We start from the raw sequence: 26,842 nt of genomic DNA, 5'->3' as shown, positions 1-26,842 counted from the left end.
CCTTATTTTCTGATACAGAATGCAATGTACTCCATTTGGCAAATTGGGAATTAATAGCAACTTGTGGAAGGAATATTGCTCCTGTAACTCCTGGCAAAAAAAAAAAAAGCCAAAAACACAACACCTTATTTAATAACCAATAAAATGCTAGCACTTGCTTTGTTAGATCAGTTTTTATTTGCATGCTTTCTTTTTAGGATATGATGGTGGTTTTTTTGTTTGTTTTGTTTTAAATAGAGAAAAGGAAAACATTAGAAATATGCTCAGTATACATACAGTTGATCCATAATCAATCGCCATGGTCTGCAAACCCCATGGAACACCAAGGCCCACCAGAATGTCAAATACATTACTTCCTATTGTGTTGGATACTGCCATATCACCAAGGCCTGCAAAGGAAAAGCAAATTTCAGGTGAAAAAAAGAATAGAATCAATACTCTGTATCCAGAGGAAATTAAAGAGGACTGATTGGCATTGATCCAAGCCCTCTTGGACTGGCTAGAGTATCTGAGGCAAGGAGACAATTTTCGTAATTGGAAATTATATTTAACGTTGGCTGATATCTTATTCTGCACCAATAGTTCTAAGGAAGGCAGAATCCTCTTACTCTGCTACTTCTCCTTCAGGACCAGCCTTACTACTGAGTCACTTCTACAAAATGCATACCAAGAAAAAAAAGAGGAACTCTGATGTATTGGACAAATCCTGCAAATAGTCAGAGCACACAGAGCAGAGATAGACACTGCCGGATCACAAATACAGTCTCTTTTTAAAGGGAGAAAGAAATATTATGCTTTCAATCCATTTTTATGGCAGTACCCCCTCTCTACTCTTTAGATATTTGTCTGCAATCTGCCTTGTAACCATTTTTCTTGATTTCAAGTACTGCAAAAATGCTCTCCTTCAATGAGAAGGGATGCTTTTCCACAAGCTACCACTTAGCTTCACTTTCAGAGGAAACAATCCTTAGAGTAGTTTTGCCTAATATTAAGGAAAAATTAATCTAAAGCAGCCGTCTGTTCATTTAAAAACATGTTTTCCTTCTGTTCCTTCAAGAATCTATTTGCTTAGTACTACATATGGAAAGCTAATCTATTCAGAAGGCAGTTCCATAAGAATCTTGAATACTTCTGTGAGACTCAATGCTTTGATGGGATTTTTCTGCACACAACAGATAATATAAGCTGGAGAATGAAGTATCTTAATTCCTAATTCTTTTTAATCAAGCAACATTTAAGAGCACTACTTCTGTCTCAAAGGTGGTACATTTGCATGCTTAACTTATCACTTCAGAACCCTTGCCATTTGCCCAATTATGTGTTCTGGAGATCTCATTATCTGGAGAAAAAAGGAGAAAACAACAAAACACTGCAGGGATTGGAGTAGTGAAATCAGGACAGGTTCTTATTCTACTGCAGTAGAGGAGATCATACTTTCAGGTTTAATGTTTTTCAACAACAGGAAGGCATGTGGCTACAGACATTTCTCAAAAAAGGAAATGTAAAAAACCTTCACAGAATGTTAAAGATACATGAAAAAAGAATTTAAAATTTCAATTGAAAACTCGATGATGACACAACTAATGTTTATCTAAAACCTCTTCCAGTGCTACTTTTCATACATTCCAAAGGGAAAGAGATTTGCCTTTTCATGAGAAGTATGCTTGGAGCAACACCGTTTTTGCTAGATCATCTTAGACTACTTCACTTCCATGGGTTCAATAAATCTTCTAGACATCAATACAAGCTTTATATGGAACAGTGCTGATCAGCATAGATTTCTCAATACAATTTTTTAATAGCTGATATTTCAGTTTTGTCTACTACTTCTATCTCTTTATTCAGACTGACACAGCCATGAATGAGATAGCTAACTGTGAAACGGCCATCTGGAATGCTAGGCTGTGCCCAGTTCCAGTGAGTAAAAGGTAACAGTATAGGGAAGATTTTTTGGCACGCAGTACTTAGCAAAGTGTTCTGTTTTTCATCTAGGCTCTGAAACAGTACAAATAAAAATAATTAAAAATACTAAAATTGCACTGAAGATTTGTGTGCACTGAAGAAGCAAATCATAGAGCACGTATGTAGGACTGCAGGTATCCTTCTGCAGATACAGTACCTTGTCTCGCAACTATTAAGCTGGCCATGCAATCTGGGACGCTTGTTCCTGCAGCTAGGAAAGTAATGCCCATGATCACATCTGGTATCCCAAGGGTGTATCCAATCACAGTCACCTGAATGGTAAGGAAAGGAGATAAACCTGTCAGATTTGGAAAGTCTCCTGAATCCAATACCACTGCATACTCTGATCTCTGGTGTAGATCCTCGAAGAATTAGACTCAAGATCCATGTCTACAAATGAATTAAGTGTGGAATAACTAGCCTAAAATCAACCTTGTGAAAAAGGAAAGTACCTTGGACATAGCTTTCAACATTTTTGAGCAAACAGTAAGCTCCACTTTCTGTACTTCTAAGAGGATGTACTGATCTTTTAAAGAGGAACACAGACATGGAGTCAATCTGTGGTTTTGTATTTATTTTATACCCAATAATAGCAAGATTGTTATTGCTTCTTTTTGAAAAAGGATTGGAATCAATTTATAACGCGATACAGTGTCAGAGACGTAAGGTAATTATTATATTCCAGTACATGAAGAAGGAAACTCCTTTTCAAGTTTTTCAAATAACTCCTGATATAATTCCAAAGTGAGCAGCTCTGGTTATATTTTCCCCGAGAGACCAGATGCAGCTTTACAACTATTAAGGGAAGGGCTGAAGCTTGTAGCAGAACTCTTGGAAAGGACAAGGAGTGTTATTTAACTGGAACATCCAAAGAAAACTGAAAAAAAGTGAAGAGAAAAAAAAACACCAACAGGCAACTGAGCATGCCCTGTGAGAGTGAGAAGACCAAAGCAGGAAGAGACAGCTCCTTCCTTGCAGAGAATACCAAGGGTGAGAGTCTCCAAGTTTCTGTGTTGTTTTCTTGAAATAGCTTGTCAGCCTCATGCATGAGGAAGACTGAACCCTTTGCCAAGGAAAAGGTATACTTTAGAAACCCACTCACAAACCTTTGTATCCTCAAAGGCAAGTTGTAGCTCAGAAATAGAAGGAGGCATGATTCTCCTGTTGTAAATGGTAGTACCATAAGGTCTGGCGGCACCCATAAGAGGTGTTACAGCCTTGGCTAGCATGTCTTGTCTGTGAAGGGGACATCTACAAATGGAACCAAGGTGCAGAGCATGGTCTGACAAAGGACATATGGTATGAAATGAATGTGCAGTTTTGGCACTATTATACCAGGCAGAATGAGTGGCTGGCATATGGCTCTCTCAACCTTCAGAGAGAGGGGGGTTACTTTATAGTGCAAAACATTATGTATCAAGTGTGTATTAAAAACAGAAGGAAGCATAAATATAAAGCAGTCTGCAAATGTCTGACACATTTGAAGAAGGTATGAATGTTCTCCACCCAAAAAATATTTTGCAAATAAGTTCAATAACAAAAAGTCTTCCATATATACAACAATAAGAGTATACATATGGCTATGACTGTGTATGCTTATACAGCTATATATTCTCCAGCACAAAACAAGATGACTACTTCTTTACTATATTTTCCTTCAAAAAGAAAAATGATCACAGAATTTTCGTCAGCACATCCTTCTTGTCTTCTAGCTACAGGTATAAACAGCTGTGTGGATTTGCATCTTTTAGTGCAGAAAAAGGTAATTTCTATATTTCGAAAGTATAGTTCCCACCACAGAAACTAGACAAGGAGCTTTTCCATTCACTTAACTTCACCTAACTTCACTTTAAATTCACTTAACTCTGACTGAAAATGTGAACTTGATAATCTGAAAGAGGGCAAAAAGAGAAAACATAAACCTATTTAATACTTCCAGTAAATGTGCTCCTAAATTGATCACAATTTACAGATCTACACCTGATATTCTGCTTCTCAAAAAAAGGGTAAATGGAAACATGTAAGAAAGTATGATATGAAGTACGACAGTCTTTCTCTAAGACTTTCTTGAATTATTCCACTCTACTTGAGGAGTTTAAAGCACTTCAGATTTTGCCATCCATCTGCCTGTTATTCATGTTTGTTTCAGTATCAGACCATATGATCCAATTTCTAAAGATGTCTAAGAATAGCTGTTAAGAGCTGAATGCTTTCATTTAAATTCCTTTCTTTAGTAGGATGTGAATGACAACATTATTTGAAAATCAAGTTGTATTGGGCACTACACAGTAAAGGACCAATAATTTGTGCAAAAAAGAGTAGCAGAAAGATATAATTTTAATAATTAAGAGTATAAACTGAAAAGACTACACTATGATTACATGTCTTTAACAAATACACAAAAGATCTACGATCTATTTTGAAATTCAAATTTTACTCTCTATGGCAGGTTTTGCTACACGGACTTACCATCCACACCATAAAGTAGGAGAACAAGGCAATCCAGAGAGTGGATAAGATGAATGTGAACATAAACCAGCTCTCCCAGCGGGGTTTGTTGCAGTTTGGAATGGTGCAAAAGAGCACGAATATCAATGGCCATGTCAAGATCCATTTAATTTTATTCATTTTTCCTTCTGCAAGACAAAAACACAGGAAAAAACTAGTTTAATTTTTTCATTAGTATCACAGGCCCAGAACTCTTTGAACACAGCAGATGACAAGATCTCAGAAGGTTGGTTACAACTGTGCATGTCAGCTCATTTTCCAGCATACCTTTTATCTATGCTTGCTCTCTGTTTGCACTCTCAAATTCTGCCCTTGCATGCACATCCAGAATCTTAATGCTAAGCCTGCCAAAGTGTACGTAAATCCAAGTAGGATTTACAAGGATTTAAAAGCATGGCTGCTTTTATAACTAAAATGAATGTTCTGATCTATTGCACTTCCAAATACCTGCATTACTATTAATCCAGAAGCAAAATTAAACAAACAAAGAAACAACAAAACAATATTTTAAAAAGAAGATGGAAAACCTTGTAGTTCAAATAACCTGTGGCTTACATGCAGCAACAGAAAATACGTGCAGACCTAACCTGTGAACATGATAAACTGCTTTCATGTATCCAAATGTGGACGCTTGGGCAGAACTTCAACGTAGGCCTTACGAGATGCACATTTGTTAACTCTCGAGTTGCACGTAGTTCCACCTTGGGTTAGTCTCCTTATCCTCTATAAAACAATGACTTGCACAGCTCACTGAAATTAACAAGTGAGCAATACCAGACCACTGTCACCTCTGATGAAGGCAAGAGATTTTCTAATTTTTCAACAGAAGTGAAGTTGTTTAAGTAAAATCCTAAAGAGCAGGTAATAATCAGGAAAACACCCATCAGTTTCACCAGAAATTTTCTTTCTACAACAATGCTGTAAGTTAGGACTTGTTCAATGCAAGTTTTTTGTCAGTGAATTCAACTGAATCTGTCCTCTACCAACGTGTACCAGACACAAAGATATCAAACATTAAACCTTTGAAAATTAATAACACTTTTGCAATTTATGAGATTTCTTAATAGCTGTCCAAATGCAAGTCCTCATTTATTTACCTAGATACATATCCTAGTGCTAAGTTAGAGATCAGCTCCTTAAGATTTCCTTGTGGATTCTAAGATGCCATTAACCATTGACTGTTTGGCTATTTATTCCCTTTTAGCCTGTGGCCATGGAACTTCTAATGCAAAAAAGGTACTAAAGTCTCTTCATCCAACCCTATTTCTACATTTTTACCATGACTCTGTGAATGTAACACAGATTTTAAAGGTAAGACTTTTTACACCCTAGTTACATGTAGCAGTACACAAGTTTTAACAACGCTAATTTTTCTGTTCTGTCCAGAAAAAGAAATGACCCTTTTTAGCTCATGACTCGCTAACTTTGTTAATGAGGCTGTAAATATCCTATGGCATTTTATACCTCCTCCTGTTCAATTTGTTTTGGTTTGGATCATTAGAAGACTCCTGCTGGTTAATTTGTGCTCTGTCTACCCATGCTGCTAAGCCTGGGTCATAATCAAACAAGTCAGTATAGTCCAGGCGAATAATTTCTTCAGTATAAATTCCAACTGCAGGGTGTGTGGGCGAATGTTTGACAGCAAAAAACTATGAATCTGATTCTTATCTGATGTTGGCTAAATCTGAGCGACTTCACTGGTCTACACAGGGGATTCAGGCTCATTTGCCTTTTGAGTAACATGAAAAAAGAAACAAAATTGCCTGTGGAACAAACGGAATAAACAGATGCTCTCAGCCTCTGTTGGAGAATACAACAACAAGATACAATCTTGTCACAGATCCTACCTAATGTACTGAATTAGTACATTTCTTAAACAAATGCTTAGCTGTGAGAATTGCAGGGCCTTACCACTGGTATTGCTATGCTTGCTCAGGTCCAGAAAAACAGAAATGTTGGTGGACAACTACTTGCCTTCCTTGTATCTTACTAGCGATCTCTATCCACAAAAAGCCTGGGATAAAATTGCATTGTAGAGCCACACATGCAGGTGATGTTTGTATCCATCACATATCAAGCAGGCTTGAGATTTTAGGGACCAGAAACAGCAATTTTGGGTCTTGCTGGGTTTTGTTGGCCATTTGCAGTTAAGAATAGTTCTGAACTTTTATACTGGCTTTTATACTGGCTGCTCTTTTATAAACTTTTATATAAAGCCTTAAATGTATCTAACCTTAGTTGTACATTGGGTCATGGAACTAGTGTGGCATTCAGTGCTATAGAAGTCTTATGCTCTTAAGCTGTAACTTGGTGGTTTAGTAAGAATGTAGTGCATTTAGCAGCAACTCAGTAAAGTGCAACCTCTTTTCCTTCGTATCCTGATGCTTTCATTCACACCACCTGGCTAAACTGAATACAAAAACAACATCCAGGTTGAAAAGTTCAGTTCTTTTAAAACTACTTATTGTGCTGCTTTTTCTTTCTTTTTTTTTTTTTTTTTTTTTTTGACTGTTCACTCTAGAATAACTAAACATGTCAAATTGTTTTATGATTGTTTAGCTTCCTAGTATATCTGCAAGGAAAAAAAAAATTCATTCTCATTAAGCCTATTATTCAATACACAGCTGTTCTGTAAAAGTACACCAACAGCCCTATTACAGGATGTTAGCTCAGTTGTTTTACAAGCAGTACCAGCTACTCCTATGAGCCCTGGGACTGAAGGCTGCTGCAGTGACTCACAGCTGAGGAAAGGTGCATTTTGCCACACTTCCTCATGAAAATAATAAAAGAATACTGCTTTATTATAGAAGGCAACATCATTACAGAAGAGCCTATTTACATGTTTCTAAAAATGCATGAAGAGAGAGCCCTACAGCAAAGAGTCCTTTGTTAAATCTCAGCACATTTCTGGGCTTGTCATCTTTCCAGAAGTTCTCAGCACTGATCACAAGAACTATTTTCACATACATATAGAGTACTGTTGAAAGAAGTCAAAAACACAACTCACAGCACTGATAGTAAAGGAATATTTTCCTTAAGGCACGATGGGAAGTGACTTTCTTTAGGAAAAACACTATCATACTTAGAACATTCACATAGAGTAGAGATGCACTTTGCACAAAAGCATGAAATTACACTTGTGTTTGCATTCAGATCAGGTTTTCAGATCTTAAATAAATCTCCCGACACTTCCAATTTACTGTCTTTTGGTTTGCAAGGCAGAGCAGCCCTGGGTTACACCAATGAAATTCCACTGACGTATAACTATAGGTACACACCTAATGTGCTCTAAATAATAATGAGCAATTTAGTCCATGGGACCACGCTAGAGCTAGCCCCAAAGATAACTTCCAAATGCTTACAGTGTAGATAACCTTAGTCAATAAGCTGCATGAAAAATACTCATTGAGTTTAGACAGACTCCACTTGGTCTTCCCTTTAAAAGAACAGCAATCTAGCACAGACCACAGCTTCACACATTGACTACTTCAGAACATGTCTTCAGAACACTGGAATGTCTACAGCTTTCAAAGGGAAAAAGATATCTTCTAAAGGCAATGTAGTAGTTGTATGATCTGAAAAAAAAGTTACAACATCCCTGAAAAACATGAATCTAATTGGCATACAGGAATTTCACAACTATATTGTTATGGATCCCTTCACATTTATAACTTAAGGTAACTTGAAAGATAGGAAAGGTTTTCTCTAAGTTTACCTGTAAAACAAGGAAGGTTTTCTGAAGTTTCCTTCTAATTTCTATTTTTCTTTTTCTTTGTTTGTTTTAAACCAGTAAATTACCAGTAATTTACCAGTACTTGTAAACCAGTAAATTTACAATAAAAATAAGGCATTTAATGGCCAGTCCAGGACATGTATGCTGTACTTCATAACTTTTTGATTACTTTTTTTTTTTTATAATCTTTGTACATCTCTCTACCATTTATCATTAATAAAAAATGGACAAACATGTTTTTCCCCCAGTGAAAAGTTATGTTCAAATCACATGTCTCCTGGGTCCTAATTAGGCTTTATACTAGAGATAATATTTACACTCACATATCATTAGCAACATTAATTCAAATCTTGACCTGAAATTGTGTTATGAGTAGCATACACTCTTCCACATGGGAACTTCACAATAATTCAGACAGTGAGTATATTACTGCTAGAAAATTCTGCAATTTATCAGAGTTTAGAGTGACTGGAAAAATTTAATATATGTAAATTCGCCAATCTGAGAGCTTAATTAATTCCTGAGCATTTCCAAAACACATCAGAGGAACATCAATTTTTGTCCAAGTATGGGACTAGCACTGAAGCAACGAGAACAGATACAATAAACATTGTGAATTTTCCATCAGAATTATTTTCCACTGAAAAATGCCTCTGTTGTGAAATTAAAAATCCTAAGTAAATCTAAGTAAATGCTTTTAAATTTGCTGTTAGGAAAATTAACACAGAAACCGTCTCTCAGGCCTCTTGGAAACTGCTGATTGATTTCAGTTCTCCAAGTTTCTCTAGGAACTATGGAAGCAACAGACTCTGCATTAATGCACTACCTCCAGCCTATGCAGCAACCCCCAGCCTATGCAGCAGATAGAAAGGAATCCAAGAAGGCCTAGCCTTTGTCAGCCTTCCAACTGGGCAGCAGATATGTTAAAACATTGCTATTTCAATTCTTCTGCAACAGAGCTTTGGAAACAATTTTTTTTTCCTCTGAAAAATACTGAGGTTTTACTTCTCACCCTCATTCAAAACAGACTGTTTTCCAAAATATTAAGACTTCTCTCAGAAGTTTCATTTTCCAGAATGCAAGTTCCAAATTCCAGACCAGAAGATCTGTCGGAAATAACCCACATTTCTATTCCTCTATACCTTTGCCACTCCTTGCATGTTCAGATTTATGCCAATAATTTTCTCTTAAAGACACATCTTTGGTGTACTGGGAACTGGTACACCTGAAAAAAAGGCTTTGCACCATTTGCATAAACAAGCTTTACCCTCAGAGTTACTATAGGTTTACATAGGACAATATTCAACAAAAATTAAAAGCAACTGAGCAGGGTGCTTCACTATATTTGTTTGATTCGGTTGGATTTAGTTTTATGTTTCAACTGTGCCATCTACTTTATCAAACTTTTTAAAGGGAGAAGTGGGATTCACAGAATTTTTCAAGTTCTTCTTTTCCCTTTTCAAATGATGAGCAAACATAATAGAGTTACTAAATTAAACTTGCACCTATTTTTCTGCCAATTTCTCCTGTATATCTTCCTACATAGAACTCATTAGCTGCTCTCCTGGAACACTTTTTCTAGTTTAGTTTTCTACAAAAGGAGTCTTCATGAGCTCCGAGACATTTCAAATCAAAAGGCAGTATGTGTGAAAACCAGTGAGATCTGCCTCAAAAGAACTCGTGAAATAAAATTCTATGGTAGATGTGCTAGATGTGCTATTACACAGACATTAGGTAAGAGGAAGCTCTCCCAGAAATGCATTTTAGAATACAGCAGTTAAGTCCTGGTCTGAAATATCTTCTTGGAAGAACTTCTCTCATTCCTTAAGTTGAAAATAGCAAAAGACCATCGGGGTAGTAGAAGGACCTAAATTTGTCTCATTCTTTCCCAGATTTCTTCATACAGCCATGGTTGGATTTAGAATATTGGGCTAGGTGAAGATTTGTTTTAACTCAGTACAAGAACTTTGTACAATTTTAGTAGACACTGTTAATTCCTTTTTGATTCTGTTCTATATGTTGTCTTCATACTTCGGATCCATACAAAAATGAGCAGGATTGGTAATCTCCTTTATGGCTATTTTATTTTAGCTTCAGGAATTAATATTCCTGTTTTAGCTAACACCATCACGACTTACGTAAAGCATCATTGGTCCAATCCTATAAGAGATGGAATTCTTCATTTCTGTGAAACCAATAAGAGCTGAGAACACTTTGTGTTTTAAAGGATCTTGAACATGTGACAATGAATGAGATTTAAGCATCCATTAAGAGCTGCACAGAACTGCTTTTCTGAGTCTGGGCTCTAAAACATTACTGAGCTATTCATAGGCTTTTACACATCATTTTGTTGTTAACATATGCCTGCTCAATTTCATCCTGCTTTATTCTAACCCTTTTTTACCCCCGTGAAGTCTAAGAACCTGTTTCCAAAAAAGCGTACAGTAATAGAACAGTAAAGCATCAAATCAACTTTTGTCTCAAAGGATAATTACTTATGCCTTAATGGTTAGGTCAATAAAGGAATTCCTCTTCCAAAGAGAACATTTCTACCCAAAGAGAAACAGGAGACAAGGCTGTTTTGCACGATGACATGTACTTTCCATAAAAACTACATACTGTATCCTGTTCCAAGACAGGCCTGAACCACACCCTGAGGCTGAATATCTTGGAATGTCTGACATATGGAATCCAGGCTAAAGATGAGTTACAACTATTTGCATGTAAAAATGTTTTCCTCTATTTCTGTGTGCTAAAGCCCTCGTTTTATTACTAAGCATCACCATAGAGGATAAAGGATAACAATAAGTAAATCTTACAGATGACAAATGATACCTGGGCATTACTTAAAGATGATGCATTTAAACTTTTTTTTTTTTTTTTTTTAAATTTCAGAAAAAAATTGTTCTTGCAAAAGAATGTAGAACATACAATTTGAGGGAGGGAAGCCAAACTCCAAAATAGGCTAAAATAGATGACTAAAGAAAACAGAAAATAAAGGGTTGGGACACTTTCTAGCCACTTTGCAGTTGTAGTTCTTTAAAAAATTGGAGTGAATTTTCTACTTATCACACTGCAAGCAGTTGACTTGGAAAGTCCATTCAGTGCTTATTCTTCATAGAGCTCTTTATGGTACTGAAAGAATAGCTTGAAAATACATCAAAAGAAAAATAGAGGAGATTTTGGGAAATTGTCTGCAAAACTACCTTTTCCCTAAAGCCAGTTGCAAATGACAGGGTTTTTTTTAGGCTACTGATTGTGTCACAGCACTTAAACAACAAAGAATGATACTGTTCATATTTTCCCCAAAGTTATTTGAAATGTACTTTTGAAAGCAAAAATGTAAGAATTTTCCCTCAAAATATAATCACAGAATCAAAGAATATCCCTTGTGGGAAGTGAACCACGAGAATCACTGAGTCCAACCGCTGGCTCCACACATTATCACTCAAAACCCAAATCATATTTCTGAGATTGTTGTCCAAACACTTCTTGAACTCTGGCAGCTCGGGGCTGTGCCCATTGCCCTGAGGAACCTGTTCCATGCCCACCACTCTGGTGCGGAACCTTTTCCTATCACCCAACCTGGCCCTCCCCTGACACAGCTCCATGCCATTCCCTCAGGTCCTGTCACTGTCACAGAGAGCAGAGCTCAGAGCTGCCCCTCTGCTTCCCATGAGAAGCTGCAGCCACCATGAGACCTCCCCTCAGCCTGCTCTGCCTTGGGCTGCACAAACCAAGGGGCTGCACCTGCTCCTCATACATCTTGCCCTCTAGATCTTTCACCACCTTCACAGCCTTTCTTTTGACACTCTTCAATAGCTTTATGTCCTGCTTGCATTCAGGTGCCCAAACACACACTCAGTGCTGGAGGTGAGGTTGCACACTGCAGAGCAGCATGAGATCACCCCTCCCCTTGCCTGCTGGCAGTGCTGTCTGATGCACCTCAGGGTACCACTGGCCCTATGGCAAACTCAGCTTGCATCTACCACAACTCCCAGATCCTCTTCTGTGAGGCTGTGCTCCATCCTCTCATACCCCAATTTGTACATATAGCCAGGATAGGCCCATTCCAGGTGCACAGTCTGGCACTGGCTCTTGCTAAACTTCAAGTGATTTGTGATTGCCCAACCCTTTAATTAGTCACTGTCTTTCAGCAAGGACTCCCTACCTTCTAGGGAGTCAATAGCACCTCCTAATTCAGTATCGTCTGCAAACATCCTTAATATGCATGACTATAGTGTTCCCTGAGGAGAATGGCACTAAAATAGAGTCCTGGAGATCCCCATTAGTGACTGGCCACCAGTCTCACATAACCCTATTTTACTATAACCCTTTGAGCCTAATCCATTAGTCAATTGTTCATCCATCATGCTATGTACTCATATATACTCATCTATATACTCAGCTATATACTCATCTTCAGACAGTAGAGGAATAACAACACCTGAAAACAACGTTAAGGATTCAAGTGACGTTAATGCCATTAACATTTTTATGCAAGCTCTCTGAAATCACAATGAACCTTTGCTTCATTCTAGTAAAACTGAATCATCAGTGTTTCCACTGTGGCTTGTTACACTTAATTTTCTTGAGGACTTTCTCAAAAATGCAGAAAAACTACATTAAGAGAAGATCAATGACATAAGTCTCAACGCTATTCTTGTTCTAAACATTTAGTCAGTTGTGCATGTCACACACGTAGGAAGCTCCACTCCGAAGTGTGTTTTTTATTCAAAAAGAAGTTGTTTTTATTTGTTCAAGATTCAGACATGGCAATTTGATCCCCAGATAAATGTTTGCCACATGTTAAGAATTCTGCATGTCTTGGAACATAAAAATAAATGCACAATTGTGCAGTCCAATTAAAACTTGCTGAAAAACACTTGATAAAAACACTTCTGTTAAAAAATCTTCTTTGCCAACACGTGCATTCAAACCTGCATTTTTAAGATGCTTTGGTTTTGTTTTTTTGCAAAATTGCATTGCTGACTTGGATCCACTTATTTTACCATACAGTAAAAAGTTTTTTTTATGCTCTCATTGATTATCAGGAGCACAGCTAATGAGCCCATCAGTAGTGAATGAGTTTGTTTCCACACTTTAACCTCCATAAAAGCCTGTAACTGCTGAATGCAAGATCCTCTAAGAGAACCCGGCACAGTAACATATTAAAACATAGTTTTATCCAATCTTCACATAGCTTGCTCCACTATTTGCTCAGTCACAAATATCTCTTTTAAACTGATGGCAAGTGAAGCAATGGAATCTTAAAGGAATTAGAACTGAGATAAATGGAAAATTCTTCCTTGTTTCTATGCGATATTCATCTATACTGCAAAATCTTGGGGTTAAACAATAAGAGTGTAAGAAATTACTAGTGACTAAATATTTGTGACAGCTGATCTAATCTCTGCTGTCTAATCACCAAAACATATGAGGGGGACTCAACCTGTAATGTGCTATGGGCATCAGCATTTTGAGGTTGGTTATATATAGCCCTTCAAACCAATTTCTAAAAAATTTCAAAAGCTTTTTCAAAAGTTATTAGATACTGCCATTTTAAGAATTTTACACATCTTCAAAAGCATTAAAGATTATTTTTCCTTCTAAACCCTCCTTACTCTTTGTCTAAGACTCCCCTATAGTCACTATATCAAGTTATAACATATTTATATATCCAGCTGCCTCTGTCCTTGTAATTTCCAGCAGAGCAGTATTAACAGTTCACTTCAGAATTGCAATGCAGTCTTTGCCAGGTTGTTGTGTCAAGTTTTTGAACATAAACCTACTTTACTTGCTTTCTCTTCACATCTGGCAAATCAGGACTTCAGTGGTGCATGATGGTTGGAAAACACATCCCTAAGATCTGCTTTTGGTCATGTAGCCTCCATATTTTACTGTCACGAAATCCAACCTCTAGACAGTCGAATCATATCCCTTCCTTCTCTTATTCCCACATATATTGTCTATTCCTACAACCGCTGTTTGGCATTTTAATTCTCTTGTTTCCTTGCCGTAAGCGTCTGGAAAATAAAGTTTACCTGGCAATGAAAACGGAGACAGATTATCCTGTTCGTTTTCCTCCTCTTGGTTCACCACAGGAATGTTCCCATTTTCAATATTCTGATGTCTCCCATTCTGAAGTGGTTTGCTTGAGCCATTTGCAGATTGGATTAACCGCTGGCGCTGCACAGTATTGAAGACAAACCTGCCGTAAGTTTCATTCTTGACTTTTTTTACACGTTGGTTTTGCTACCTGTCCAACTCAAGTCACAAAACCTTCCTTCGCCAGCAACAAGCAAATCTGTCTGTGGTCTATCTGTTTGTATGAGATCAGTGTTGACCACACACCCCAAAATTAGTGGCATGAGTATTGCAAGCCACAATTGACAAAGTTGTTGAATTTTTTCTTGCACATCACATTTTAATCATATTGGTTATTCTGAAGCATTTCTCACTCGGCAGTTTCCACTCAAACCAGAAGTGGCATCATAACATAGTGGTAAAAACCAAAATGTTTCTACCCTACTGAAGATGGCTTACTCACTGTCTGAGATCTCTCCTACACAGGTCCAACTCTTCTGCCTCCTTCTCATTCCCGTTCCTTGTCGTAAATACAGGTACTACAATACTATTTCAAAAGCAAGATTAACTTGCAGTGTCCTTGTTCAAGCACAAAAAAATCTCACAAAGCTCATACGTTGCCCCTACAGAGCATTACATTCAAAATACATAGTACAATAACAGTGAGAGTATATATCAGTATATATACTACTTACTATGCTGGAGAATGTGAAATGTAACAATAATTTCCTACTCTTGTATAAAAAAAATAAGAATTTACTTTGTTAGGTGAGATAACGGGGTTGATAAATGCCATGTTTTTAATGACAAACTGCTGGCACCTTCATATAAACTCCTCTGATTTGTCTGGAAAAATAAAGTAACTGAATGATATGCAAAAGAAATCTAGTATTAAAACACAGTAATTAAAATAGAGAAGACTCTGTAAAGCTTTGGCAGTAAAAATACATAACAATATAGATTCAAAATGCCCTGATACAGAGAATGTTTTCTGCAGATGTTGAGCAGCTAGCAAGCATCAGCTCCCTGGGCACATATACATTAAGAAGTATTTATTTCTGATAAATGAATTGCTCTAAAGAAACACTTTTACAGAGACAGCTGCTACTGTGTGTCCTATCTGATCTTTCCCCTGTTAACTGTACTTAATGCAAGGTCAGATCAGTGTCATTTGGCCAGTCCTGTCACTTCAGCTGCAGGGTATGAAACAAGCAACATACAACGGTGACAAGGCTTTAATTAAGAGCTAACCAAAACTGTTTAGAGCAAATCCTCTCATGAAAGGATTTTAGTGCATTTTCATTTTGAGTCAATGACTGCAGTGAAGATTACAAAGGCAAGCAAACATCTGTTGTGCTCCTGATGCACTGCTCATAAAAGAGAAGTTCTTACAGACTTTTGATTTGCCTGCCCACTATTCTTTCTTATCTTGATCACTTTTGTAATGGTGAAAAACAATTCTTCTACAGATAAAATCCAAATGGTGCATACACATACACACACACACACTGAACAAACATCTGGCAGGAAGAGAAGGGAATCTCTCCCTGGTGACTGCCCTTCTACTAAGACACACAGCATAATCAACTGGGAACTCACCTTCAGATCTGCTGTGACATAGGTTACTGCAGAAAGTTCTAGCCCATACCCAGAAACATGGTAGAAGCTCAATTCCACAATCACTACGACACTTTGGCAACCTCTCTACCTCACAGATACTATTGTTTTCATAACAAACCTACCTCATTAATTATAATTCGGCTTGCCATCCGCATTCTGGTGCGTGGTCCAAACTTATTTGTGATCATAATCCGTAATCCAGCTTCAGGGAACCGGTATTTGGGGGGACTGGAGCAGATGATCTCATCCACCATCACAACACTGTTTTTGCCATACTGCTGCACACCCTTCACTAATGACCACAAATGGACAGAGTTAGTTGTAAGATCCACTCTTCCCATTGCCCAAATTTGTTCTCTTTAGGCGTGGATTAACACTAAAGTGAAGATGTGAATTTACCAGTGACTTTCCTGCAATATTTTTGCAGCCTGGTGAACTTGTTCATCAGTAGTGCATTTCATTTAGACCACATGTTGAAAGGTGATTTCACTCCAGTAAGGCAGCCACCAAGATGCCCTCAGATGCCCACTTCTGGTGTGGCACCATTTTATTTTATTTTTCTATGGCTTTGTAAGCCTTCTCCAAAAGCACGTACATTGTGAAAGCACAGATAGCACTCCCAAAACCTATAAAGCTATCTTACTAGATTAGGGTGCTTAATAGATACTGACACACAACCAGTAGTCCTCAATGTTTTGTTTACTCCTCTTGGAAAGGAACGCACTGAATATTATCATATCTTAAACATTATAAGATTTTAAATTATGAAAAACAGCAGTTGTCCAGAAAAAAAAAAAAAGTATATTTTGAGTAAGCCTTTGTTAATATAAAGGAACTCGTAACAAGGTGAAGAGTTTTGCTCTATGATGTGAGAGCACAGAGAAACAAAATTATATTCAATCAACACAAGAATAGGCAAGGACTTCTAAAGCTTAACAACAAATCAATATTCTCACAAATGCTACGACTACATGTAGCACATAAAGCAAGGCTCAGCAGACAGGAGACATACCCATACGGTGTTAGAAAGCAGGGCAGAAGATATGCATGACTGCAATAATTATTACACATAATATTATATTAGGAAAAAAACATTATTTGTTGCTTGTTTTACTGCTTTGCTTAGCTTAGCTTTGCCCTCCCACTCCCCTTTTACATTGTTACTTACATTAAGAAGAGGAAGAGAATGTAGGAGGTAGAAGTGAAAGATAAATATTAGTGCATGGTTCCAGCCAGGAAGCAAAGAAATCGAAGGAAACATTCAACTCAAGCAAAGGAATTATAATGGACCTGTTCTAAACACACAGAAATCTACATAGTTATAGTTTCCATTGTTACAGTGATGAAATATTTTTGTTTTTCAGGAATAAGTTTTTCTGGATCCATACAGACGTGTAAAACACATCATGCAATAAAGGTTGTACTGTCTCAAAGCATCTTCTAACAAAGTTGTTTGAAAGCTGAAGTAACCTTCCATTTTGTTAAACACAAAAAACCAGCAAGCCTCTAAATCATCAGTAAATGGCTACATCTTTTACCCTCCTGCATTGCAGCGTGTTGCTTTGTTTCACTACAAGGAATTAAGGAGATAATGGAGTACAAGGAGTTATCTGTGAGTACACTGGAGTGACCTGAGAAGTTAAACAGAGATCTTTGGTTTCATAAAGAAATATGTTCTTCCCCAAGAATACACTCTGTAGTTCTGTCTTGCAGTTAAATCTCTAAAGGTGAAGAGAACTAGAAGCGTTTTGCATTTGGCAAACACAAAAGAGCAATTAACTTCTCCCTTCTGACATTTAAAACAAATTCACCTTGCCGAGCATTTCAACTGATGATACAAGTGAGGAGCCCAGCCATTCTTGACTCTTATAGTTAGTATGTAGTAGCTTTTCCTGTGAAAGAATATACAAACTACAAAGAAATCAGGCCTTGCAGAATACTGCCCAATCACATTAGCCTAACATTTGCCATAGTCAGACAATGAAAAAATTTTTTTTTACATCAACCCTGGAAAAACGGCCAGATGTTTTTTTAAGTCTCATCAGATTAATTGCTCTCAAGTGAATTTTTGGTTAAGTTTCCATAGTGCTTCTTTATCTTTAAGTATCACGAAAATAGCATGAAAGCATTGCAGTTGCTTTAGAACTGCCTCCTAAAACAATGAGGGAACAGTGACAAAATGTACTCATCCTTGATAAAAACTGAGTAAAGATGTAGAATAAATCTGTACGTATGTGAATAACTGCAGCTGTTCTGATTTACTGCAGCAAATCACTCATGGGTTTTAATAACAGCTCTATAGTCTCACTCTATATGCCTATAAATACAGACATGTTGGCCCCATATAGGACAAATAAGCTCCATCTAAAAACTGCAAAAATCCCACATCTTCACAATTGTGCAACAGTTACATTTTTTTTTTTCCAATTCTCCTTTGTGATATTCCTCAGACAAATATCTTCTGAGAACAGCTTTTTCCTTTGACAAATTTCCCATATTTCCTGCTCACCATGAAGGACATCACCTACAGCCCTGCCAAAGTCAACAGAAAGCTTCTTGCTGACTTCAATTTACCTCTAATCAGGCTCTTAAGGTATCACACCAAAAATCCCCACTTTTATCAAAAGCTTCTGTTTTTAGGCAGGCATCAAATCATGCCACCTGGTGGAAATTTATAAGAAAAGTCATGTCTGTGCTTTAAAATAGGAGCATTGTTTAAAAAGTACTAATACTTCACCTTCATCTGTATGTATAGGATTTGCCCATGAAAGTGACTTTAGTTTAAAGCGAAAAGCTCTCCTTTTTCTCTGTGCAGCTCCACTAATGGAAGCTTTTATACTATAGCAGTGGAAGCTCAAGAAAATAATTTTAAAAAAAATGAGCTGCATATGACATATGTACTGTGAACTAGCAGTACTGTTGTTTCAGAAAGCCACTACTGAAGGAGGTGCAGCTCAGCTTAGGAAGCCAGCCAAGTGCCAACTAACAGCAGGCCACCAATATAGCACATGGCATGTGTCCTATTTTGATTTGAGAGAAACAAAACAGGGATCCACGTGATGGTTTTCCAGGACAGTTTCTTGACACATAGGGTATCCATCAAAAGAGCAACGAGGCTGGCACCACCATCTTCCACTACCCAATCCAAACTCCATTATCTCCTTAACTTCTTGTTTATCTCCTCTGCTCTTTACCTGTGATAATGCCTGTACTCTCACACTTTCCTCACAATGGTCCCTCTAATGTGGCATGTATTTTTTGCAATGAATGCTGGAGAAGGCAAAGGGAATCTCACTGAAATTGTAGTCTCAGTGCTTTTTTTTTTTTTTTTTTTAAAAAAGAAAATTAAAGGAGAAATTTGCAGTGGACAACAGCTAGTGGAAAAACCATACTTATGTGCCTGGGTTTTCTACATGTTCTTTACAAGCATCATTAAATAATCTTCACATTTCCTGAAAAGGAAACAGGTGGACAGGCAAGCAGTCTGTGTTATTTCCCTCTATCATAGAGTGGCCATAGAGATGAATCTTAGAAATATATAATAGAATCATGGAATCCTAAGAAATGGAAGAGTCCTTTAAAGGTCATTTAGTCCAACTCTCCTGCAATGAACAGGAACATCCATAGCTAGATCAGGTTGCTCAGAGCCTGATCCAGCCTGGCCTTGAACATCTCCAGGGATGGGCTTCTACCACCTCTCTGGACAATGTGTTCCAGTGCCTCATCACCCTCACTGTAAAAGACTTTTTCCTTATATCCAATCTAAATCTACTCTCTTTAAGTTTGAAGCCATTTCCTCTTGTTGTATCTCTCAGCCTTTCTTCATAGGAGAGGTGCTCCAGCCTGCTGATCATCTTCATGGCAGTCCTCTGGATTTGCCCCAACATTTCTGCATCGTTCTTCTGTTAGGGGCCCTAGGTCTGGATGCAGTACTCCAGATGGGGTCTTACAAAGGCAGACTAGTGGAGGACAATCACCTCATTCATGCTGCTGGCCACCCCTCTCTTTTGATGCAGCCCAAGATATGGATGTCCCCTCAGACTGCAAGTATGTCAGCAGCTGGTGGCTCATGTCCCTAGGTCCTACTTGGCAGGCCTGCTCTCAAGGAGTACTCCCAGTCTGTACAGATATCTGGGATTGTTCCAGCCCAACTGCAACACCTTGCACTTGAGACCAAAATATTTCAAAGACATCTTCAATTAATTATGCTACCATTAGAGTTTCTTTAAATTCAGTATTAAATGCCGTCTAAACAAAATAAATGAATATGTGTGCTATCATTGTATAAGTGCAAGTGATGCTACCTACTTTGAAGAGATCCTGGTATAAGAGCAAAAGCAGAAAAGAGCAGGATTATCTGTATCTGCTGTAAATTCCTGTTTGTCATGATTTTTTACTACATGGGGACCTTTCCAAATTTTTCTTCATTGTTGCTGAACTCATCTTCTAGAATGTGAGATGTTTGCTAAGTACACAGCAAGGAGACCTCACTCACAAAGAGTCGCTCGATCTCACTGAACTATATAGCTAGAACTTTGAACAGAGCAATGATTTTTCTCTCTAGAAAAAAAAAAAAGGTAATAGTAGAAAGAAAGGCAAACAAGCTTAGAGAAAAAAACAAAACAAAACAAAAAGCAAAAAAACCAACAACCTGGGCATGCTTTTACCTCCTGTACCTGATGTTGAGTGTCATCTTCTTACCCTTTATGACAAGGAAACAAACAGCAAAGAATCTGCATTTCTCACTTTTACATATGTGCTTGGCAATGTATGCAGAGCTATACAGGCATGTCAAAATCAGTCTTCTGAAGATCTTCTGAACTCAACATGTAATCCCTTTTGCCCACTGATCTGTGCCTTTCTCTCCATCTACACTCAACCCTCAGCTTTTAGTTCCAAACTAGTCAATCTTTATTTTTTTTTTATTTTCCCTCCAGGTGAAAACAACCTTCTTCCTGGCAAAAAAAAAAAAGAATATTTCTTTCACAGCTCACCACTGAACAGAAGAGAAAAAGGAAGCAAAACTGCCCATGTGCAAAGCAGCTTATTTTCAGAATCTCTACAAAATATAATTTTGATTTTTTTTCTCAACTGGTGGCCTGACTGCTGAACTTTCAAGTCAATCCAATAAAATATCCTACTTAAGATTGAATTACAACAGTGTTTTAGTCATCATTAAAGAGAAAAAGGTCCTGTGAACTATTATTTTTCCAAGTCCTGTCTGCTCAGCCTTACCTTTCCACAGTAATGGAATGGACGGGTCATCACAACTAGAGGCATAACATTTATTACCATCTTCCATCTCATTGTCGACTGTATCACCATTTCCAACATTCTTGCTTTTGAGAGTGAAGAAATTTTGCATCCTCACATTGTACCTGAAAGTGCAAAAAAGGTCTGCTACATTTCTTCATCAAACTTTCAAATACCCGAGAACAATTTCTGCGAGCAAGCAGTACAGCATAGATGCACATTCTCTGACAACTAATAGGAAGTTAAAGAGAAAAGACTACTAAATTCAGTGGCAGTGTAATAGCATAGCAAGGGCTGTACTTCTCTCATAAGATATACCAGAATGCAAAAAAAGACCAGACCACATTCAGGGAAAACAGAACATTGGAGTCATGGATTTTGGAACCAGGACATTCACTATACTATGGCTTCTTCCCTTTTGCACCAGCTGTCAATTTATCTCACTGCTTCTCTGAACATGGTGTTCCCCACTGCAGGCACATATTTGGAACAAAAGTGATTAAGCATGAAAATGCAAGGGACCATAGATAGAAAAATGGCTGGCTGCATTGTTCTCAGGAGGAGAGCCAAGGACAAAACCGCACCAAATGGTCTATTAACAAGAGAAGAAATACAGAAGAAAGAAGCACTTACTTCATGATAAGTATGTAGAATGAATACATAATGATGAGTATAAGGCTTTCCCACCTCAGAGAGACAAAAAAAAGAGTTAAAAGACAACTCAAACACTTGTATCCTTCACAAGTTTTACATAAGAATGTTCATTAAACATCTAGTACAATTCACATTTGTGCATACGGGATTCACATTTTTTAGATTCGATGGTGTCTGAAGAGAATGGGGGAAACAAAGTCTATCAAGTTCTGATAAACATGCAAATAAAATGTAATCCATGTATTCCAAAAACATGCTACATAGACAGAAACCAGAGCTGCACTCTAAGGATCACAATGCCAAGGCATTCTGTTGCATCTGTTCTGAAGCACAGGCTAGGCACTCTTTTAGAGGACTCTTTCAGAAGATGCCTAGGATCTTCCACTGGAATCCCACCTTTTCCCATTCTCTGGGACACCTAGTACAACTGTAAAAGTTAACAACTAGAATAAGAGCAGAACAACTTTCTTAAGTGTCAAATCCAGTTGTTGCTTACAGGTTGCATGAATGAAATCTGTGTATGCTGCAACACCATTAACTGATCAGTCTCATGGTAAATACAGTATGTTACTGAATAGTCTAGGCAACTTACCATTCTATTTTCTCATCATATATGAACTAGAAAGAAAGATAAAAGGAAACATAAGTTTACATTTCTCTCATCTATCTTGAAAACATTCAAATTTATTTAATAAGTACCAGTCATATCTAGCCAGAAGCTACTGGAGATTTCCCCTTTTGACCCTTTCTAACCAGAACTTTCACCATATGGATTATGCCCCTCATAGCTCTAAAGCATAAGATTTTTGGATGAGGCTTGGATCCCTGTTAATGACTGTTACAAATATTTAGTAGAACAGTGTGAGCATATGAGAGACATTTCACTTCTACTCTTAGAAATAAAAACACGTTTTTACCCTGCTCTGTATATTCCTTACGTCTAAATTGGAGAGAGATGGATTTGAAGGGTGGACTATTTGATGGATGAGGAATTGGTTGGATAACCACATCCAGAGAGCTGCAGTCAATGGCTCTGTGTCCAGGTGGAAATCAGCGATAAGAGGGGTCCCTCCAGTTTCTGTACTGGACTCACTAGTATTTAATATATTTATTAACGATGTAGATAGTGGAAGACAGTGGAATCAAGTGCATCCTCAGCAACTCTGCAGCTGACACCAAGCTGGGTGGTGCAGCTGACACAACAGAAGGAAGGGATGCCATCCAAAGGGACCTGGACAGGCTTGAGAAGTAGGCTCATAAGAATATCATGAAATTCAAAAAGGTCAAGTGAAAGGTGCCGAGTTAGGAGAATCCCAAACATCAGTACAAACTAGGAGATGAAAGGATTGAGAGCAGCCTGGCAGAGAAGTACTGATGGATGAAAAACTGGGCATGAGCTGGTAGTGTGTTTGTAGCCCCAAAAGACAATTGTATCCTGGGCTGCATAAAAAGAAGCATGGCCAGCAGAGCAAGGGAGGTGATTCTCTCACTCTACTTCATCCCTGTGAGATTCCAGCAGGAATACTGCCTTCAGTTCTGGAGCAACATAAAAGATGTGGACCTGTTAGTGTGGATCCAAATGAGGGACACAAAAATGATCACAGGGATACATCATCTCTCCTACAAAGAAAAGATTGAGAGCTGGATTTGTTTAGTCTGGAGAAGAGAAGGCTCTCAGAAGATGCTTTTAAGACTTAATGGAAACTTGTAAGAAAAATGGAGAAAGGCTTTTTAAAAAGGCATGTAGTAACCGGTCAAGCAGTAATGGTTTTCAACTGAAAGAGTGTAGACATAGATTAGATATAAGAAATAAATTATTCACTGAGAGTGGTTAGGTACAGAGAAGCTGTACATGCCCCCTCCCAGGAAGTGTTCAGTGGTGGGTTGGATGGGACTTTGAGTTACCTGTCTACTGAGAGATGTGCCTGTCCATGGCAGGGTGGTTGGAACTAGGTGAGTTTTCATTCCCTTCCAACCCAAACCATCCTATGGTTATACGATGCCTTTTAACTTCAGCATCTGATCAGGCAACTAGTGATCTGTACTTCTAGAAATTGAACAAAGTGGCTTCTTCCCTTCCCTGCCACTATAAAAATACATGTTCAGATCTACTTCACTGTTCTAAACAAAGTGATATCTCACTGGTGCTCTATTTAGAAAAATTTACCCAGAATCTGTGAAATAAAACTACTGTGAAGAAACAAGACACAGACACTTTCTCTATTTAAAATAGAGGTGCAAGGTAGAGCTCAAATATTCTCATATCCAGTAGCAGTTTCTCTGAGTCAGAAGAGAGTGCTAACTGCATCATATACTGCTGGTCCCCAGAACTTTACACACCATAGGTACAAAATGAATGAATGTGGATTGACATGATGGACACATATTCTGTGAGACTGTATAAAGTTTTCATATCTGGCAGATACAGTGGTGCTGAGCTTTCACTTCTGGATGTCACCAGAGCTAGTTAGGAAAATAACTGTTAATCAGCACATATCAATGCTTAGCAGATAGTTCCTTCAAAATCGAGGAATAAAAAACTTTAATTGACAAGAGATTTACTTACAACAATAAGTATGATAACAGATAAGGTGTAGTACACAGAGTCTCGGAACACAGCCCACTGGGTAAGACAAACCACCTGAAAAGTATCACAGCTTTAGACAACAAAAGTAAGCAATTCTAAAGACAAAACAATGGCTTCCATCTTGCAATCATTTGGTTATTACATGAGCAGAACTTCGCTTAATCATTCTGGAACAGATAGTAGTTTTATGCTAACAGGATCTCATCAGTCTGTTAGACAATGTATCTATAATAACCAGTATTGATAAAAATAATCTAAAACCTCCCATTTATGAAATAGATTTCTTACTAATAATATTTTAGTTCGCTATAATTTCAACTGTAAAGTACAACTCATAGTGCAACAAAGCAATGGCTCCCATATCATTCTAATTGTGGATGACTAGCAGACTAAATACAGAAAACTATAAGATACACAGTCTAACCATCCACTGAATAGATACAAGAAATCTCATGACTTTGTCCTAATTTTTTTTTTTTTTTTTAAATCAGAATCAGAACCAGGAAAGATTAACAGAAGCCACTGATCATCTGATTGTAGACACAGTCTTGTATGAAGAGGAATGAGGTTCCTCTGTATGCTGCACGTTCAGAGTGCTGAAACTGCAGTTGAACTTTTTGGAAACGTTTGCTATTTGCAAAGCATTCCATAATTTTTTTTCTCAAGCTGATAATTCTTCAGCTGCCAGCTCATTTTTTGTTGGCTTTGTTGTGTTTTTATTAATGGTTCTTCCTTATTTTTTTTTTTTCCTCAAATACCTGTTCATGCAAACCAATCAAATACGAGCAATTGAACTCCACTAAGAGAAGCATCTTACTAACCTGTCCTGCAAACAATCCACATACACCTACAATGCAGAGGATGTTGAAAACAGCTGAACCGACAATGGTCCCTACTCCAACATCTCCATGAGTGATAAATACACCTGCAGAGGAAAAAATGTTACCTCCACCATTTCATTTTAGGCCACAGATAATTAGTCAAAACATGTATACTACTCAAGAACAACAAATCATTTGAGAGTTTTACTGAAATATATTTCATAATAAACGCTCATTTCCCTGTGGAATATTTTGTGCCTAGCTAGCAGCTTCACATTTTTGGATGAACATGTCTATATGTACGTATTGTATATGTATTTTTATTAAAATTAAATAATTGCCTTACCCACTTAGTTCTACACTAAGTTCTGTATTTCACACTTCAGATGATACTGACGTAGTAATTCATTCAAATGAGTGAAAAATATCTCCACTCACATCAGAAGCATGAAATTCCTTTCACATAGTATTATAAAGCATAGAAACCTCTCTCTTAGGCATTCAATATTTAGCAGCTTCTTGGAATGTCTCATAGCAGTAAGAGATTCTTACCTCAAAAAACTGCGAGTCTTCTTGGGAGCAGTAACATGTGCCTTCTAACTCCAACAGGCAAACAAGATTCAAACTTAAGTTGTTCTAGTACCAAATTTCACATTTCCTTTAGTTCCAAACTAAACTATGCCTCAAATACCTATCTGTAACAGAATTCTATCAGAATTTAAGTGCAGGAAGAGATCTCTATGTATTATCCAGTTTAATCTTCAACACTGAGATAGGACCAAAGATAACTTCTTACTTCTTGAATGCACTACAGAGCTGTGTCTTGTACTTCAAATCTTTCACTAAAGGGAGCCTTAAAGACAGACTTTTTTTTTTTTTTTTGAGATTACCTTTAAGATAATAATTTCTGAACCTCCTACCATTTTGTGTGTGTATGTGTGCGCGTGTGTGTGTCAATGCATCTGTTCTATTTTGTCTGCAATTCCTCTGAAACTCATAAAATCATTGGATATAATATTCCAAATGCTGTCTAGTGGAACTGAGCAAGGCAGGATACTTTATAAAGCTGGTGCTTTATAAATGGGTCTAATACAATATCATCTGTTATTTGCAAGATCCCATCATCCACTATTATTTGACTCCTGCTTCTGTTGCAATACATCAATGCCCTTTCAGATCTACAGCCCTCCGAGCAGTTACTATACCCATTGGGTATATATTCACTTCATTATTTTTATGCTTCCCATTTTCTGACATTAAACTTCATCCTGATGATTTCAAATTGGTCAAGATCCTTCTTTATGTCAGCCTTCCATCTAGTGTCCATTTTTTCACTCAAGTCATATATAAAAAATAAGTCTGAAATTTGTAGGATGTCTTCAAGTGCATCACCAGCTTTAAACCTAGCTTTTAGTTAATTAATATTTGAAATCTGCTTTCTAATAATTTGGGCATGATTTTATAGTACATTCCTTTAGACTGCATTTCCCTAAAGCTTGTATGACCGTCAGTCATGATAGTAGCAGAAAGTATATTAAAGCTTTACTAAAAACAGATGAATCACATTTGCTGCATTCTCCCTTCCCTACTAGCATAATCCTGTCTTAAATGGTTCTG

The 26,842-nt window shown here is 37.5% G+C and overlaps 1 protein-coding gene across 3 annotated transcripts in view; it reads right to left on the bottom strand.

Annotated features, from left to right (window-relative positions):
- SLC24A4 (solute carrier family 24 member 4) overlaps window positions 1-26,842 on the bottom strand; it is an 84,095-nt gene that overhangs the window by 8,577 nt on the left and 48,676 nt on the right. For 2 of the 3 annotated variants that reach the window (XM_085225519.1, XM_031553654.2), the window contains 10 exons: window positions 25,226-25,329; window positions 24,384-24,458; window positions 22,410-22,435; window positions 21,797-21,850; window positions 21,146-21,288; window positions 16,033-16,202; window positions 14,248-14,392; window positions 4,432-4,598; window positions 2,120-2,234; window positions 277-389 (listed from right to left, as the gene is read on the bottom strand). In XM_085225519.1, coding sequence (XP_085081645.1) covers window positions 277-389; window positions 2,120-2,234; window positions 4,432-4,598; window positions 14,248-14,392; window positions 16,033-16,202; window positions 21,146-21,288; window positions 21,797-21,850; window positions 22,410-22,435; window positions 24,384-24,458; window positions 25,226-25,329 — 1,112 coding nt within the window. The remainder of the gene's footprint in view (window positions 1-276; window positions 390-2,119; window positions 2,235-4,431; window positions 4,599-14,247; window positions 14,393-16,032; window positions 16,203-21,145; window positions 21,289-21,796; window positions 21,851-22,409; window positions 22,436-24,383; window positions 24,459-25,225; window positions 25,330-26,842) is intronic. The other variant, XM_085225520.1, reaches the window with a different exon arrangement.

The sequence above is a fragment of the Meleagris gallopavo genome, chromosome 5 (genome assembly GCF_905368555.1).
Source record: "Meleagris gallopavo chromosome 5, MGAL_WU_HG_1.1, whole genome shotgun sequence".
NCBI lineage: Eukaryota > Metazoa > Chordata > Aves > Galliformes > Phasianidae > Meleagris > Meleagris gallopavo.
This window is presented reverse-complemented; position numbering and strand designations above follow the sequence as displayed.